Below are 17,541 nucleotides of genomic sequence, written 5' to 3' on the forward strand. Positions count from 1 at the left end.
TTAAGTGTAGACACTTCTGTAGGTAGACAAGTCCTTAAGAACAGAAATAAACAAAACCAAAATAAACCACTTTTCAATTAAAATAAGTGTGTGCACATGGATTTGCACTAGTTTAGCGAATTTCTTTTAAGTGCTGCACTAATTGCAAACTTATCTGTTAAGAACCCCTAAGGTCTATCTTCACTAGGGCCATGTCTACCAATGCAGCTGCTCTATGCCAGCAGGAGAGATCTCGCCCATTGACATAATTAAACCACCCCTAACGAGCAGCGGTGGCTAAGTCAGCAGGAGAGTGTCTCCTGTTAACATAGCACTATACACACTGGTGCTTCTGTCTGTGTAACTCGGGGTGATTTTTCATATCCCTGAGCAACGTCAGTTATACTGACAAAAGTGCTAGCGTAGACATAGCCTAGGAAAAAGGTGTGTGTTTAACTTGAGTTATCTAACATGAGGTAGAATCCTAGTGAAGGCAGTCTGTGGTTTTCACGTGAGTTAGCAAGTCGAGTTAAAGACTGGGGGAGCCTCACTGCTAACCAACTGCCTTGTGTTCAGCTAGGGTTTTACCTCATGTTGGTTAGAAATGCATCTCTTTTCCTAGTGAAGACACCTCCTTAATGGGGATGCCTTCATCCAATGTTAAGGGATTCAGTGGCACTTAACCAAGTGTTAAATTGGTGTGACATTCTGATCTCTGACCTTTTAATATAGAATTTACCAAATAAGATTAGGAGCAGCCGTAAAGATGAAGTGCAGTCAATGTCTTTCTCATTCTTGTCTTTTTTATTTCATGTAGTGTTTTATTTCATTTAAGTCTTTCCCAACTTTTTTTTAAATTGCTTCCTTTCAGTTTCAGAACAGCTACTTAATCAGGATGAAGAAAAGGAGTACTTGTGGCACGTTAGAGACTAACAAATTTATCTGAGCATAAGCTTTCATGAGCTACAGCTCACTTCAAATGGCATATCCCAGTATAATGCTCTCTTGATATAGGTCCTAATATTCAGAAATGGCCTTTGATTTGCAGTGCCTCCATTTTTGGTCCCCTCCCCCTCCACCAACAGCTGATTTGTAGGTGATTAGCAGCTCTAAAAATCAGGCTCAGATTTCAGATCCCAGCCTCTGCTGAAGTCCCTTTGTGCTACTCTAGTGATTCAGAGAGGACATAAAGTTCCCTTGAGTGGACAAATTAGGATGCTCCTGGTTGGAGGAGTCCCAGGGTGGCATAGAGTTGTCATAGGTAGCTCTACACAACCTGCTGTCACAGCCACTGATTTAGGGGCATGGCAAGAGTGTAGGAAGGAAAGAGGATGTGGCCAGAGCGCTGCTGTGCTCTGACGATCCTCAGCTGGTGTAATGGCCCCTTGGGACTGTTACCAACTGGGATAAATGAAAGGAGCCCAGGTGGTTGGTCTGACTTGTGCTGAGAGCTGAATTGGAACCCACAGAGTCAGGGATCAGGGGAAAGCACAAAGTTAGTGTAAAGCCATCTTTGTCTCTCCCCTCAAATCCTGCACTAAACACATCTCTGCTGGACCCAAGGATGGCGCTAGGGCTGAGTTTTACAAAGTGGTCTAAGTGATTTAGATACCCATCTCCTATTAAAGTTAATGGGAATCGGACATGCAAATCTCCTATGTGGCTATGAAAATCCCACCCTAGGTGTCTATAGTTGGGCACCCAAAATCAGTGGCTGCTTTTGAAACTGTGAGCCACACTACATGTCATACTCTGTCTTGTTAATTTAATACTGGCAGTAATGTGAGAATAAGCAGAATAGGAAGAGCACTGATCATTAATCAAATAGTTAATTTCTTACTGTTCTGTCACTGACTTTCAGATGGAACTCCAAGATGATGGCATCACCCTGGGTTTAGAGAACAGTCTCTCGAAGGACATAATTTCCATCATAAACAATGTATTTCAGGCCCCTTGGGGTGGCTCTCACACCTGTCAGAAGGACGAAAAAGTAGTAGAATGTAACCTGTGCCAGTCTAGCATTCTCTGTTACCAGCTGGCTTGTGAGCTGCTGGAACGACTAGCTCCAAAAGAAGAAATCAGACTGGTGGTAAGTAGTGAAACAAATAGCTTATGTAATTAAATGACAAATTATGAGAGTTCTCCCAAACTCCTGTTTTAATTAGCCTGTCATAAGGAAATGAACTGCACTGATCTTATACATAGAGGAATTCCAGAGCAAAATTCCCATTGACTTCTCAGATCTCATAAGCTTGGATGGGAAATCTTCAAGGCGCACTCGGTAGCAATGATATTGATACAATAGTTGGCACTCTTCTTTCTATATCAGCATTGAACCAGTGCTGGCAGGGCTCTGTTGTTGGAGGTGATGTCTTTCAGATAAAAAGGATGCTGCTTAGTGCTTTTCGTCTTCAAAGTTGTTTATATAACTAGTTAAAACCAAGGGCCAAGATTTTCAAGTGACTAGTGATTTTGGGTGATTCAGTTTTCAAGTGTCTGATTTGAGGTCCCTTAAAGGGGCCTGATTTTTAGAAAGTCAGGTCCCTCGAAGCTGGTTCAAGTTGGGCACCCCACATCACTAGTCCCTTTTGAACATCTTAACCAAAGTTCCTGGCCACTTGTGATCATTAACGATCCTTTGTTACTTTTTATGAGAGTTACTTGAATGGCTAGATTTGAGACTGCTGACAGTACCACACTCGAATGTACAGTCCATTCATGCTCAGTTTGGGCCCCGTTTATGCATGCAGGATTTAACTTAAAGATCAGGTTTTGGCCTTGTGTATGGAAGTCTGTACATCAAGAAATGAATTGAATTCTTCAGTTTCCCCATCTGTAAAATGAGGACGATGATACTGACCTTCTTTGTAAACTGCTTTGAGGTCTACTGATGAGAAGTACTAAATAAGAGCTAGGTATAATCATTATTGTGTCCTTATAGGAGCCCACAGACAACCTGGAGGATAGTCTTCTGTATACTAGACCCGAGTTTATTATAGGAACTGAAGGGGAAGAGGAAAATAAATCTGCAACAAAACATGGAGAAAACCCAGGAAATCATACAGAGACAACAGAAAATGCTAGTAAGTTAGGAGGACATTTGAACTAGGTGTTAAATGAAGCATTGGTTTGGCTTTATTCCTTAAAAAAAAGATACAAATATTTGAAGTAGCCTTGCAAGTTCAACAGCACGAAATTGATAGTTTTTCATGCATTTAATACTTTTAAAATTTGTTCATTCTATGGGAAAGTTGCATTCCATTTATACACTTATATAGCAAAATTGTTGGACCAAGAAAAAAATCATTAAAAAACCCATTCCTTTGATCACACAGAAAAATTTTATGGGTCAAATTAATTCCTGATATAATTCTACTGACTGCAGTAGAGATACAGCTGGGATGCATTTGCCCTTTGCAGCAATCTCACCTTCCCTTGGTTTATTTTCTAGTTTCATTCCCAACCAGCAAAAGAGATGATATATTAATGACTCTAATGTAACTTGATTTTAGCATCAATAAAAAATGACACTGAAAGAAAATTCTGTTACCAGCAACTTCCGGTTACGTTGAAGCTCATATACACTATATTGCAGGTACAGCTGATTACTTTTTAAATTTATATATTTGATTTAATGACATCCCTGCTTTGAGAGTAGTATTAATTACATGAATTGCTTGCACAGGAAATGGCCAGATTTGAAGAGCCAGACATTCTTTTTAACATGCTGAACTGTTTGAAGATTCTCTGTCTTCATGGGGAATGTTTGTACATTTCAAGAAAGGACCATCCACAATTCTTAGCTTACATTCAAGATCACATGCTGATTGCAAGGTATGCTTTTAACCCAGGAATTGTCATTTTAATTTATATTACAGTTAATGCTTCTAAATTCCAACCAGAATCAGAGGTCCATTTTGCTAGGCATTGTACAAACACACAGTGAGAAGCAGTTGCTACTTCAAAGATCTTACAGTTTAAATAGACAAGATAGTCAAAGGGTGAGAAGAGAAACAGAGGCACAGAAAAGTGAAGTGACTTCTCTAAGGTCACACAGAACCCATGTATCCTAACTCCCAGTCCAGTGCTCCATTTGCTAGACCACTGTGCCTCCCTGATTGCAGTGCAAATTTGGTTCCAGGAATGGTCATATATTGTCCATGAAACTGATTTGTGGATAATAAAAAAACAGTTCAAGGAAAAGCAGATCAGAATTATGTACAGCATGTGAATTTTATTTTTAAATCATAAGTTCTGTTTTGAGTGCTGTGGGCTGAAACACTTGCTGTAGTTTATTTTCAAGGAGTTTGGCCATGTGAACAACGAACTTGTCATCTCATTTACTAAGAAACTGACATTGTGTAGATCTCATTCCTTTCTTTCCTCCCTTCCCTTTTGTCCATTATTGTCTCTCCTTATGTCAAGTCTTATTGCTCTGGGGCCCAATCATGTAAACACCTTACTAGCGTAAGCAATTCAATCAGCTTTGGTGGGACAACTTGTGTGAGTAAGGACTTGCAGGATTCATCTTAAATTGTTAAATCTTCAGAGCTTTCTTGGATTATTTATTTGTCTGTAAGGCACTACGTGCACTTGTGGTGCAGTATAAATAATGATAATAATAAGAAGGGTTGCACAATATCTCTGTTCTCAAGAGTGCATATGGCAGTGTTTATATTAGACATTAGCTAGAGCCGGTAGAAAATCAGGAAATTCTGGTATTTGACATTTTGTTTCTGTCTGTACATACAAAGCGATGTAGTCTAATTTAGCTGTAACCACTCAAGAAAGAGATCTTGGAGTCATCATGGATAGTTCTCTGGAAACATCTGCTCAGTGTGCAGTTGCAGTCAATAAAGCTAACAGAATGTTAGGAACCATCAAGAAAGGGATTGATAATAAGACAGAAAATATGATGTCACTCTATAAATCCATGGTACACCCAGTCCTTGAATACTGCATGCAATTCTGGTCAGCCCATCTCAAAAAAAGATATATATTAGAAATGGAAAAGGAACAGAGAAGGGCAACAAAAATTATTAAGGGTATGGAACGGCTTCCATATTAGGAGAGATTAAAAAGACTAGGACTATTCATCTTAGAAAAATAGATGACTAAGGTGAGATATGCTAGAGGTCTATAAAATCATAAATGGTGTGGAGAAAGTGAATACGGAAGTATTATTTACCCCTACACATAACACAGGAACCAGGGATCACCCAATTAAATTAATAGGCATCAGGTTTAAAACTTAGATACAGAAGTATTTCTTTACACTATGCACAGTTAACCTGTGGAACTTGTTGCCAGGGAATGTTGTGAAGGCCAAAAGTATAACTGGGTTTAAAAAAAAAACAAACCTAGATAAGTTCATGGAGGCTAGGTCCATCAATGCCTGTTAGCCAGGATTGTCAGGGATGAACCCCATGCTCTAGGTGTCCCTAAACCTCTGACTGCCAGAAGCTGGGACAAGATGACAGGGGATGGATCACTTGCTAATTGCCCTGTTCTGTTCATTCCCTCTGAAGCATCTGGCATTGGCCACTGACTGCAGATCAGCTACTGGGTTACATGGACCATTGATCTGACCCAGTATGGCTGTTCTTATGTTTGTCAGTTCCAAATCTGGATGAAAAATTGAAATATTGAATTTTTTTACTGGAATTAAATGTTGAAATGTTTTGGTTCAGTTTGACAGGGAACTATGTCTGCCTGAGTTGCTGCAGTGCCTCAAAGGGGTTGTAATTTGGGTACATCCCTCCTCCCCATTCTCTTCTATGGACCAGGCTCCTGTCACAGACTGTATTCCCTGTAATGCGCCACAAAGGGAGCATCTGGAGGGGAGAATGAGGTGCACCATGGGAGATAGAGTCTGGCTGGGGAGCCAAGCCCACAGGGGGAGAAAGAGGGCATGAAGCATCTGAACTACAGCTTCCATGAGGCACTGCAGCTGCCCGGGTGGACGCAGATTAATGTTGAACTGACCCGTAACAAAATGTTTAATTCAGTTAAAAAAAACTGAAAAGTTTTTTGATTCAGGAGCACCCCGTCAGAAATGAAATATTTCATTTAGATTTTCCCAATAAAAAAAATCAAAAACATTTTGGTAAAATTAAAGTTTTACCGAAGACCACTTAGATTTTGCAGGAACAACGTTTTCTATATAAAAAAAAAATGGTTCGAAAATTCCCTGCTACCTCTTAATATTAGCTGAGAAATATGTCATTTGGCGAGGGTAAAACCAAAGGGGAGTAACCAACTGTAAGCAGGTGCCAAAGCATCACTGTTGGAGAGAGGACACCAAATGAGATAGACCTTTGATCTGATCAGGCATAGCAGTTCCTGTGTTGCACACACTGCTTGTTTTACGAGCCAGATGTATGTTTCTCATGTGGAGTAATACATTTCTGTCTCCGTTATGCTGGTGAATGTCTATCATAGACAATTTCCAAAAAACTGCTAGAACCTCCCCCCAAAAAATTAATTCAAATGAATATAGATGCAGGGGAATATGGGACTTCCACATACAGCAACATTGAATTGTTAACATGGGTGCTGGGTGTAACTCACAAATGTTACCCCTTTTCTTATTAAGCAAATTCCCCCCAGCAACATAATGTCGACATTTAATATGAAGGATGTTCTGTGAAGTAAAAGACAGATTCTGTGATCAGATTTGCTTTTGTTGGTCCTTCTAGCTTATGGAGAGTAGTGAAGTCTGATTTCTCTCAGCTTTCTTCATTGGCTGTCCCACTTCTTCTACATGCTCTGTCGCTTCCTCATGGAGCTGATATTTTCTGGACAATCATAAACAGCAATTTTAACAGCAAAGATTGGAAGATGAGGTTTGAAGCAGGTAGGTCTGAGAAGTGTATGATATTTGCATGGGGGTTAATATGGCAGGGAGGAAGGGGCTTTGTCAGTTGCAGGTATTGTAGTTGACATTGGCTGTTTAAGGTAGAGAAGCTCTTTTTCTATAGTTTCTTTCCATCTGCTACCCATAAGTGTTTTTTTTGTTTTTGTTTTTAAATATTCATTGTCTTCATTGGCTGCTCTGGTGGTTGATTTAATAAAATCATACACCACACTGATAGAAAAGACCCAGTAGGTCCTCCACACATAGTCCATCTATCTCTAATCAATGCAGGATTGTTCCTTATAGTCCATTTCCTAGTGCTCAGGCTAGCCTAGTTTACATATCTCCAGTCATGGAGCATTACTCACTGTGTACCCTCTTGGATCGCCTTTTAAATGTTATTTAACTTAGTTCTCCATTATTGGTGTATGTTTGTAGCATGATAAAATTCTCTAGTAATCTCCACGCATAGTTTTACCCTTCTGTTATCAGAAAAAACAGATATATATTACTGCCCATTGGATTGATATTCTCTGTACTGGTCAATCAAGGCCCATGATGTAAGTTCAGGTTTAATGCCAAGAAGCAGTGAGTGTTCTCGTCTGCTCCTTAAAAGAGGAGTAACTTCAAATCAAAATGATCCTGGTATTTGAAATAGGGGAATGAAAAGAAAGGAGCAGCTATTACAATCAATGGGCCTCACTTATTTTCCTCTGTTACGCTGGTGTCAATCTACTGACTTCAGTGGAGTTACTTTTAATTTACACTGGTGTAAGGAAGAAGAGACTCAAGCCCACTGGATTTTGGTTTTGGAATTATTGGCCCACATCCTTGGCTGCAGACAAGGAGTGCACAGGACAGCTTAGGAAAAGGGGTGTGGTGTAAAGAGGTCTTTGGCCAGCGGTACACCAGGACAGTCCATCTAAAAGCTGCTCTAAATTCTGCTGTTTGCCAGTGCCTCTGAAGGGCCATTACAGCTGCTTGCGATTGCTAGGATGCAGAGAACCAGATGAAATTTTATTGGCCTGTATTATACTGAAAGTCAGGCTAGATGATCGTAATAGTCCCTTTTGGCCTTAAAATCTATGAATTTAGAAGCCCCTTCCTCTAGCCCTGCCAGTTGTAGGCAGGTTGGGTGGTGTAGAAGCAGCTGTCCTGGCTCTGTGCCTTCAAAAGATCCTCCTGCACTGGAATGATCCTCCTGTGGCTGGCTGTGCTGGCATTGGAGCCACTTTTCACTGACGCTATGAAACAAAGTGGCTGTAGTGTAGGGGAGAATCTGGGAACCTGTAAGTAATTGGAGGTGATGAGAAAAATGTGCACTTGTTGCACAGAGCTGGAAGTGGAAACAAGTTGATGTTTCAATTATTCTTTGTTGTTTTCGATGAGATACAGGCCTGTGTATGTTGTTCAAAACACAGGTCACTGCCTGAATTAATGTGAATATTCTCTTTGTTTTGCGGTCTTGTCTGCTGCAGTAGAGAAAGTGGCTGTTTTGTGCAGGTTTCTGGATATTCACTCAGTGACAAAAAATCACCTGCTGAAGTATTCTTTGGCTCATGCGTTCTGCTGTTTTTTGACTGCTGTGGAGGATGTCAACCCAGCAGTGGCTACAAGAGCTGGGCTATTACTTGACACCATAAAGAGGCCAGCTTTGCAGGTAGGTTCACCATATGGAACAAAAGCATACATCAAAGCTAGAAATGAGTGCAAGTGACAAAGACAGGATCTTGACCCATTTTTTCCCCCAAAGTTCAAAGGCGTTCAGATTCATAGTCTGGAGTTTGGCCCATCACTATAACCTCAGAAAACACAGCATCTTAAGGTTCTCAGTAGCTAACTGACACAGAGGCAACATGCCCTTCACAGGTTCTAGAGGTGCCAGTCTTCTGGTCCAAAACACTAGAGCTTCCAGTAGGGTTCTATAGCATCTGAGCTATTACTTGAAAAAATATAATTATTTTTATAATGGTAAAACAAATTGGGGTGATTTTATTTTTAATGCTGGGGAAAAAAATATAGTTCAAAAATCTACTGACTCACAGGAAGGCCCTTCGTTTTCAGTTTTTACTGATTCTTACTGAAAATTTCCCAGGTTTTACAAAAGCTATTATTCAGTTTTTACTGATTTTCACCCTAAGTTTGGACCAATCATGTACAGGAAAATACTGTTTATATTAAGAAAATCTAATACATTATATAAGGTAAATGTGTTTATGTTAATAATAAATTAGTCTAAGTGTAATTGCGAGTTGTTTGTTAAAGTAAGGCAAAGTAGTGGAAGATTCACACACTCACATGTGCATATGTGTACGAACTGTTAATGTACATTTTATGAAATAAACCACAGCATTAAACTCCTTTTACTTTCAGTATTTTTACTTTTCTCTATATGTTGTTTTTTCTGTCCTCCTGTCTCCCAATATTTACCAGAAAACAGTGAAGTTAATTTTTTGCACTGATTTTCACCCGTTTTTTTATCTTTGTGGTAAACACTGATAAATTACTAGGAATTTTTAAATAAAATAACACTGTACATGAAGGGCCTTACTCACAGGTAAACTGATAGCAGAAATTTTTATGAAAACAAAGCTACCTATTGCCTTGATCTTTGAAAGATTTATACACATGTTTACCTTTAAGCATGTGAGAAGACCTACTGATTGGACTACTTGTGCTTAAAATTAAGCACATATATAAATCTTTGCAGGATCAGGACCTACATTTATAAGCAAGATGAAAAAATCTCATTATAAAGTTTAGTGCAATATCTGGTATAAATTATTTCTGGTAGATAGAACAAAAACAGTATTTAAGTAATAATTCCAGTACAGTTGCCCATAAAATGCAGTTAAGAGTTTGCTATTTTATACGATGTATGGGGCAGATTTTCAAAGCACAGCTCAGGGACTGTGGATTCTGCTGAAGACAGTGGGAGTTGCTCAGCTCCAGTCCTGTGTAAATCTTTTCAGATGTGTCCCTAGTGCTTTGACAAATTGATTGCATATGCCAAAGGCTGCAAATAACTGCCCAAACCAGATTTTTCTTTGTGGTCTGGCCAAAGGTGGTTCTTGTTGAGGAAGACAGACTTGTCCCACATATGCTGTACTTGTTAAATATTTAATCTCTGTTGTCTTTTTCAAACATGAATGTTGACAGCAAGCTCAAAATTCTTGTGCTAATAAAACACAGCAGCATTTTATGAGATTAGTGCCTTTGATACTTTTAACCATGTACTAGATCTTTCTCATTTGGGGCCTGAGCCTACCTACCTAAAACTCCTACTGAAATCAATGGGAATTTTGGGTACACTAGAAGGTCAAGATCAGACCTATAGTTTTGAGCTATGTAGTTATTAAAACATTTAAAATAACATTTTTGATTACTTAGAACAGTTGAACCAGTAGAATTGCTGCTAAAGTCCCATCATGTTTCATGGATTGAATGAATGGGAGGTAACATATGTTTCTAGTGGTACATGCTTCAATAGTCTCCACTCTCCATGAAAACTATATCAAACTCCTTGGATTTCTGTTGGCAAGCAAAGTCCTTTCCATTAGCTTTTGACTTAAGTGCACTAGCCCCAATGCTACTTTTATGGCTCTGCTGGAAATAAATGGCTAAATTCCCGGAACCCCCTTGCTTTTGAAGACTCCTTGAAAGTAATGGGTTTGCATGGATGAAAATGAAGGCAGAATTCAGCCCAAGAATTCTGAGGCAAAGGGTTTTGCATGGTGTGCACATCTGCATTGGTAATACCCACAGTATTACCAGCCTGACAGGTATGTCATAGCAACGGTGGGGTTTGGGTTTGAAACTGTTTCTAGATGCACTGCATTGTTTCCTGTATACCTTGCTTGTCAGAACTCTGGGTTGCTTCCTCTGCTTTAAAATGACTTGGGGCCACTACGCTGGTATAACTTCACTGGAACCAAGAGAGCAGCAGGGTGTGATCAGGGAGAATCTTGTGTGTTGCATGTAATAGGTTATATGGCAACATTTTACCCTATGTATTTTTAAAAATTAAAATGGAAAATCCCCCATTCAAAATGACGAGGGCCTAATTGTTCCCTCACTTACACTGGTTTTCCATCAACTTCAGTAGAGTTATTCCCAACTGACATGTGTGAGAGACCAGAAACAGGCTCCTCTTCTCTACCAGCTGATTAGAGAAGTTGTGAGGTTTGCCTCGCTATTTTAAAGAACACTTGTTATACTCTTTACATTTGAGTTCTGTTCTTTTTTTCCTCCACAGGGTCTGTGCCTCTGCCTTGATTTCCAGTTTGATACAGTTGTCAAAGACAGACCCACAATTCTCAGCAAGCTTTTGCTCCTTCATTTTCTAAAGCAGGACATTCCAGCTTTGAGCTGGGAGTTCTTTGTGAATCGCTTTGAGACACTGTCTCTGGAAGCACAGCTTCATCTGGACTGCAACAAAGAATTCCCTTTTCCAACAAGTAAGCAGAATCGGAAACACATTACCTTTCACCACTGCTGGAATTCAGCTCCCTGAACTAGGGAAGGAGAGAAGCAAAGGCCCCATCTGCAGTGGGGCTATAACCAGGTTTGCTGAACTGGTGTAGTCATTTTAAACTAGAAGTGGATAACCCAGTGTGAACATGCCTAGACCAGATTAGGATACATTATATTTGAAGGTTTTTGAACACCATGTTCTGCTTTAGTTAAAACATGGTTCTCAGACTTTGTTGAAACATAATTTGGTTCTGTGAATAGTCAGGGTCAAACTGAGTTAGCCTGAATGTTCTTTAGAACCAGTTCCCCCAAACACTGTTCTTGAGCCCTAGTGTAGAGGGGTTTTTAGTTTGCCCTATTATTATTATTAATTAATAAATTAATTATACTATTATTATGTATTTATTATTATTCCCAAAGGCTCCAGTCATGTTTGGCCCTCATTCTGCTGGGGGCTGTAGAAAGATAGGTAAAGAGACAATCCCTGACCCAGAAGCCATACAGTCCAAAAGACACAAATGGATGAATGGGAATGATGATATTACATTGGGGCTCATACAACAGTTAATAATTCCCACTGTGTCTGTAACAGACATTTGTTACCAGAGGTACTGCACATACCTGGCTTCCTGTTAAGATACCCATGGAGATCCTGGTTTTTTTTTTTCCATCCTCCAATGGGCTAAGACAAAATAATAATTGCACTTGTCTTTGTATGATTATTTTCACATGATTTATTTGATTTGTAATTTTTAAATCAGTAACTTAAAGTGAAAAATATTTGGAAGCATTTAATATATAACTATGCTTCAGATGTCCACCTTTTGCCCCTTTGCTTCTTGGCATTGCAAACATAACCATATGGTGTTTAGGGGATTTGATTATTTGCTTTTGGATCTCTAATTACTGTAAAAATCAAAGGGCTTCAATGTCTCATGTGCCCAGATCATCAGTGATTCCATTAAAGCTAATTGAAGTGCACTGGCAGGGGTGAAAGGAACTTAAGAGACTTACCGGTACGCAGGGCCGGGGTCCTGAGCAGCAGGTGGGTGGGGGGTGGCCTCAGATGGAAGGGGTGGGGCCTTTAAATCACTGCGGAAGCCCCACAGTAGCTGTAGCTGTGGCGGTGGCTGGAAGCCCCGGAGCTCTGGCAGCGATTTAAAGGGCCAGGGGCTCCAGCCAATGCCAGGAGCGCAGGGCCTTTTTAAATTGCCTGCCTGGGGAAGCTGCCCCTGCCGGTATGGTCGGCTGTGTACCAGCTCTTGCCGGTACGCTGTACTGTACCGTACCGGCTTACTTTCACCTCTGTTTACTGGTAATAATCTCCTGGGAGAGGAGAACCCTGTTCAGAGGACTCAGGGGGCAGTGTTCAGATGCAGATCTGAGTTAGGCGCAGGCAGTTCAGCGTTTGAGTCTGAGACTAAAGCAGGTCTGCAGTCCGAGCTTGTATTTGACAGCACTGAAACTTTCTGAGCTGTTCTCATGAGATTTCTGCTCTCTTAAAGGGTGAAGTCCTCATTCATCATCATCTTCAATTCAAAAGGGTTTGGATTCAAGGGCCTCATTTTGTTCCATCTCTAATATTTAGAGAAGGATCAAAATTACTTTTTAAAATATATATGTCAACTGTTCGGGGTTTCACAGCTGATGATTCAGATCATGCAATGAGTTCCTCCCAGGTGGAGCCCCTGCACCCAAAGCCAGTCAAAGGCTTGTTGACTTCAGTGGGACTTGGGGTCTGCCTGCATGTGGCACTTTTCAGGATTGCAGTAAATATGTTGTGGAATGAATCCTAACTTGGTTGATTGCATTTGTAAAGCTATTACTGCTGTCCGGACAAATGTTGCCAATCTCAGTGATACAGCAATGTGGAAGATCAAGAGGGCTCGTTTTGCACGTAATCGTCAGAAGAGCGTGCGTTCCCTGAGGGACAGTGTGAAGGGACCCGGGGAATCAAAGAGAGCACTCTCCCTTCCAGAAACCTTAACCACCAAAATCCGTTGAGTATCCTTTTATATTTTTGTGATAAGCCTGCATCTTCTCCCTTAAGATTGCATCCTGTTGCTGAGTACACAATGGGACTTTCAGTATTCATCCAGTTGGGACAGTTTAGCATATCTGGGTTATGGACTGACTCAGACATTATTCAGGTAGTTAGAAGTCAGTGAGTTTTCCAAATAACAGGGACAACATTCCAGTTTTGTGCTGTACTTGTTTTATGGATAGAATGAAATGCTCTGACACAAGTTTGTAGATAGTTTTTAATCTACGTAAGGTGGCTAATGTATTGCTTACTTGGACGAGAACTAGAGGTAGCTTTTGGAAAGTGATTCAGTTATTACTGATAATTATTAATTAATATGTTTTGTCAATTTATGCAGCACTATACTATATATTGGCACTTTTCAAACAACAAATTCTTTGCTGCAGCCATTCTATATTTGCAGATTTCCTTTAGCAGTATAATAATGTGCATACAAAACATTTTTATAACCATCTTACATACGAGGAAATTGATTCTCAAAATCCTCTGGGTTGCATGTGCTGTAAAAATATATATGATTAGAATATTTTTAATATGCTGTAGGAAAAATGACAATTAAATCTATTTTTCATTTTTAGAGGACTTTACAAATATTAATTAGTCCTGTACTTAAGACACTTCAGCCACACTTAATATCCCCAACCTGTATAATATAATACTTGTTAAAATTAACCTGAGTCATCGGTGCCAATGAGCTGCTAAAATTAATTAGATTTTTTTCTCTAAAATTAGTAGAGAACCAAATTAAAACCAAATTTATTTTGCTTATAGTTTTCTGTGAATCTTATGTAACTTTTATTGATTAACTCTGGATGCTGCACGAGTCCTTCTAGTTTAATGATCTTGGACCAGAAAAACTGAGTAATAAAGGAGACTAGAGTTAAGGGATAGAGAGCATAAAACCACAACTCCACAAAAATCAATCTTCTAAAATGTTACATTCACTGCATAATAACAATTAATACATACACTTGAGAATGCTCTTAGATCAAACTCAGCTTAATGCTGAGCATATATTGAAGTTTAAGTTGTCTCTATTGATTATTTAAACAGAATTATTCTTGGTTTTTAGCTGTGAGGTTGACGAGGCATGAACAGTCTGCTCCTGCACTTGGTGGAACACCAGAGCAAACGCCAGGTGGGTACTTCCTCTGTTGAAGAGAGGGGTGTATAGTGGATACAGGAAGAAGGGAGGGAATGCTATCTCTTTTATTGGATCATGATATAAAAAATTTGCATCAGGCACTAGCTTATCAAAAAGGTTCTTTCTTAAAATGTTGAGTGCCAGAAGAAGGAATAATTTTGGCCTGCAAGTTGTTGTAAATTATATACTCTTAGTCTATTAGTCTGTCTTATACTTATTATAAACTCCTTGGGGCAGGGACTGATCTTTTGTTCTGGGTTTGTACAGCACCTAGCACAATGGAGTCCTGTTCAATGGCTGGGGCTCCTAAGTGTCACTGCACAATAAATAATAATAGTAATATTATTTGCTGGTCTGTGTAAATCAATGTGCCGAAAAATAAAGTCCCAGCTACAGGATCTCTTCATGTCCCTTTCTTCAGGACTAGCTTTATTTGCTAAAATATAAGCTCAAAACCAGAACAAATCAACTCAAACTACTGAGTGATAACCTGCTAGGCCTTCCCAGTTTCAGCAACCTGGGAAGGGCAGGGGCACAACCTTGCTCGATGCTAGCCTCCTTTGAACCAGCACCCCCTTCCTTTCATAGCCCCATGCAGATCAATCATGTGGCAGGCAGAGACTAGGTGAGTCTTTGCATGCCAGAGCGCCTTTACACTTTGTCACAATCTGATAACAGATGTGATACGCAGGAGTGTTGGAAGTGACTATTCTTTATTCCCAGGCCCCAGTCACCTGGCAGAGGTCAGGTTTACCAAGGTCAATTCCCTTGTCACATGGGAAGTATTAGCTGCACATTACCTAACTTAGTGTTGCCAACTTTCATGATTGTGTTATGAGTCTCATGATAGTTGATTGTATTCTTAAAGACTCAACTTCTGGATTCAGGTGATTATGTGAGAATCTCAGCTTTGGTTTTAAAAAATTGGAAGTTTCTAGCCCTCCTGATGGTGAAGAAAAGCCTTAATAATGACCTGAATGCATCCCAAAGACTTCATAGAATCATAGAATATCAGGGTTGGAAGGGACCCCAGAAGGTCATCTAGTCCAACCCCTGCCCGAAGCAGGACCAATTCCCAGTTAAATCATCCCAGCCAGGGCTTTGTCAAGCCTGACCTTAAAAACCTCTAAGGAAGGAGATTCTACCACCTCCCTAGGCAACGCATTCCAGTGTTTCACCACCCTCTTAGTGAAAAAGTTTTTCCTAATATCCAATCTAAACCTCCCCCACTGCAACTTGAGACCATTACTCCTCGTTCTGTCATCTGCTACCATTGAGAACAGTCTAGAGCCATCCTCTTTGGAACCCCCTTTCAGGTAGTTGAAAGCAGCTATCAAATCCCCCCTCATTCTTCTCTTCTGCAGGCTAAACAATCCCAGCTCCCTCAGCCTCTCCTCATAAGTCATGTGTTCCAGACCCCTAATCATTTTTGTTGCCCTTCGCTGGACTCTCTCCAATTTATCCACATCCTTCTTGTAGTGTGGGGCCCAAAACTGGACACAGTACTCCAGATGAGGCCTCACCAATGTCAAATAGAGGGGAACGATCACGTCCCTCGATCTGCTCGCTATGCCCCTACTTATACATCCCAAAATGCCATTGGCCTTCTTGGCAACAAGGGCACACTGCTGACTCATATCCTGCTTCTCGTCCACTGTCACCCCTAGGTCCTTTTCCGCAGAACTGCTGCCTAGCCATTCGGTCCCTAGTCTGTAGCTGTGCATTGGGTTCTTCCATCCTAAGTGCAGGATCCTGCACTTATCCTTATTGAACCTCATCAGATTTCTTTTGGCCCAATCCTCCAATTTGTCTAGGTCCCTCTGTATCCTATCCCTCCCCTCCAGCATATCTACCACTCCTCCCAGTTTAGTATCATCCGCAAATTTGCTGAGAGTGCAATCCACACCATCCTCCAGATCATTTATGAAGATATTGAACAAAACCGGCCCCAGGACCGACCCTTGGGGCACTACACTTGATACCGGCTGCCAACTAGACATGGAGCCATTGATCACTACCCGTTGAGCCCGACAATCTAGCCAGCTTTCTACCCACCTTATAGTGCATTCATCTAGCCCATACTTCCTTAACTTGCTGAGAAGAATACTGTGGGAGACTGTGTCAAAAGCTTTGCTAAAGTCAAGAAACAATACATCCACTGCTTTCCCTTCATCCACAGAACCAGTAATCTCATCATAAAAGGCGATTAGATTAGTCAGGCATGACCTTCCCTTGGTGAATCCATGCTGGCTGTTCCTGATCACTTTCCTCTCATGCAAGTGCTTCAGGATTGATTCTTTGAGGACCTGCTCCATGATTTTTCCAGGGACTGAGGTGAGGCTGACTGGCCTGTAGTTCCCAGGATCCTCCTTCTTCCCTTTTTTAAAGATTGGCACTACACTAGCCTTTTTCCAGTCATCCGGGACTTCCCCGGTTCGCCACGAGTTTTCAAAGATAATGGCCAATGGCTCTGCAATCACAGTCGCCAATTCCTTCAGCACTCTCGGATGCAACTCGTCCGGCCCCATGGACTTGTGCACGTCCAGCTTTTCTAAATAGTCCCTAACCACCTCTATCTCCACAGAGGGCTGGCCATCTCTTCCCCATTTTGTGATGCCCAGCGCAGCAGTCTGGGAGCTGACCTTGTTAGTGAAAACAGAGGCAAAAAAAGCATTGAGTACATTAGCTTTTTCCACATCCTCTGTCACTAGGTTGCCTCCCTCATTCAGTAAGGGACCCACACTTTCCTTGGCTTTCTTCTTGTTGCCAACATACCTGAAGAAACCCTTCTTGTTACTCTTAACATCTCTCGCTAGCTGCAGCTCCAGGTGCGATTTGGCCCTCCTGATATCATTCCTACATGCCCAAGCAATATTTTTATACTCTTCCCCGGTCATATGTCCAACCTTCCACTTCTTGTAAGCTTCTTTTTTATGTTTAAGATCCGCTAGGATTTCACCATTAAGCCAAGCTGGTCGCCTGCCATATTTACTATTCTTTCGAGTCATTGGGATGGTTTGTCCCCGTAACCTCAACAGGGATTCC

At 40.7% G+C, this 17,541-nt stretch overlaps 1 protein-coding gene across 3 annotated transcripts in view; it reads left to right on the forward strand.

Annotated features, from left to right (window-relative positions):
- Positions 1-17,541, forward strand: part of UNC79 (unc-79 homolog, NALCN channel complex subunit) — a 153,309-nt gene that overhangs the window by 56,830 nt on the left and 78,938 nt on the right. For all 3 annotated transcript variants that reach the window (XM_084631257.1, XM_084631258.1, XM_084631259.1), the window contains exons 19-27: positions 1,841-2,068; positions 2,921-3,062; positions 3,492-3,574; positions 3,665-3,813; positions 6,678-6,835; positions 8,314-8,495; positions 11,091-11,292; positions 13,128-13,307; positions 14,425-14,490. In XM_084631257.1, coding sequence (XP_084487383.1) covers positions 1,841-2,068; positions 2,921-3,062; positions 3,492-3,574; positions 3,665-3,813; positions 6,678-6,835; positions 8,314-8,495; positions 11,091-11,292; positions 13,128-13,307; positions 14,425-14,490 — 1,390 coding nt within the window. The remainder of the gene's footprint in view (positions 1-1,840; positions 2,069-2,920; positions 3,063-3,491; positions 3,575-3,664; positions 3,814-6,677; positions 6,836-8,313; positions 8,496-11,090; positions 11,293-13,127; positions 13,308-14,424; positions 14,491-17,541) is intronic.

The sequence above is a fragment of the Lepidochelys olivacea genome (assembly GCF_965140295.1).
Source record: "Lepidochelys olivacea isolate rLepOli2 genome assembly, chromosome: 6".
In the NCBI taxonomy this organism is placed as follows: Eukaryota; Metazoa; Chordata; order Testudines; family Cheloniidae; genus Lepidochelys; species Lepidochelys olivacea.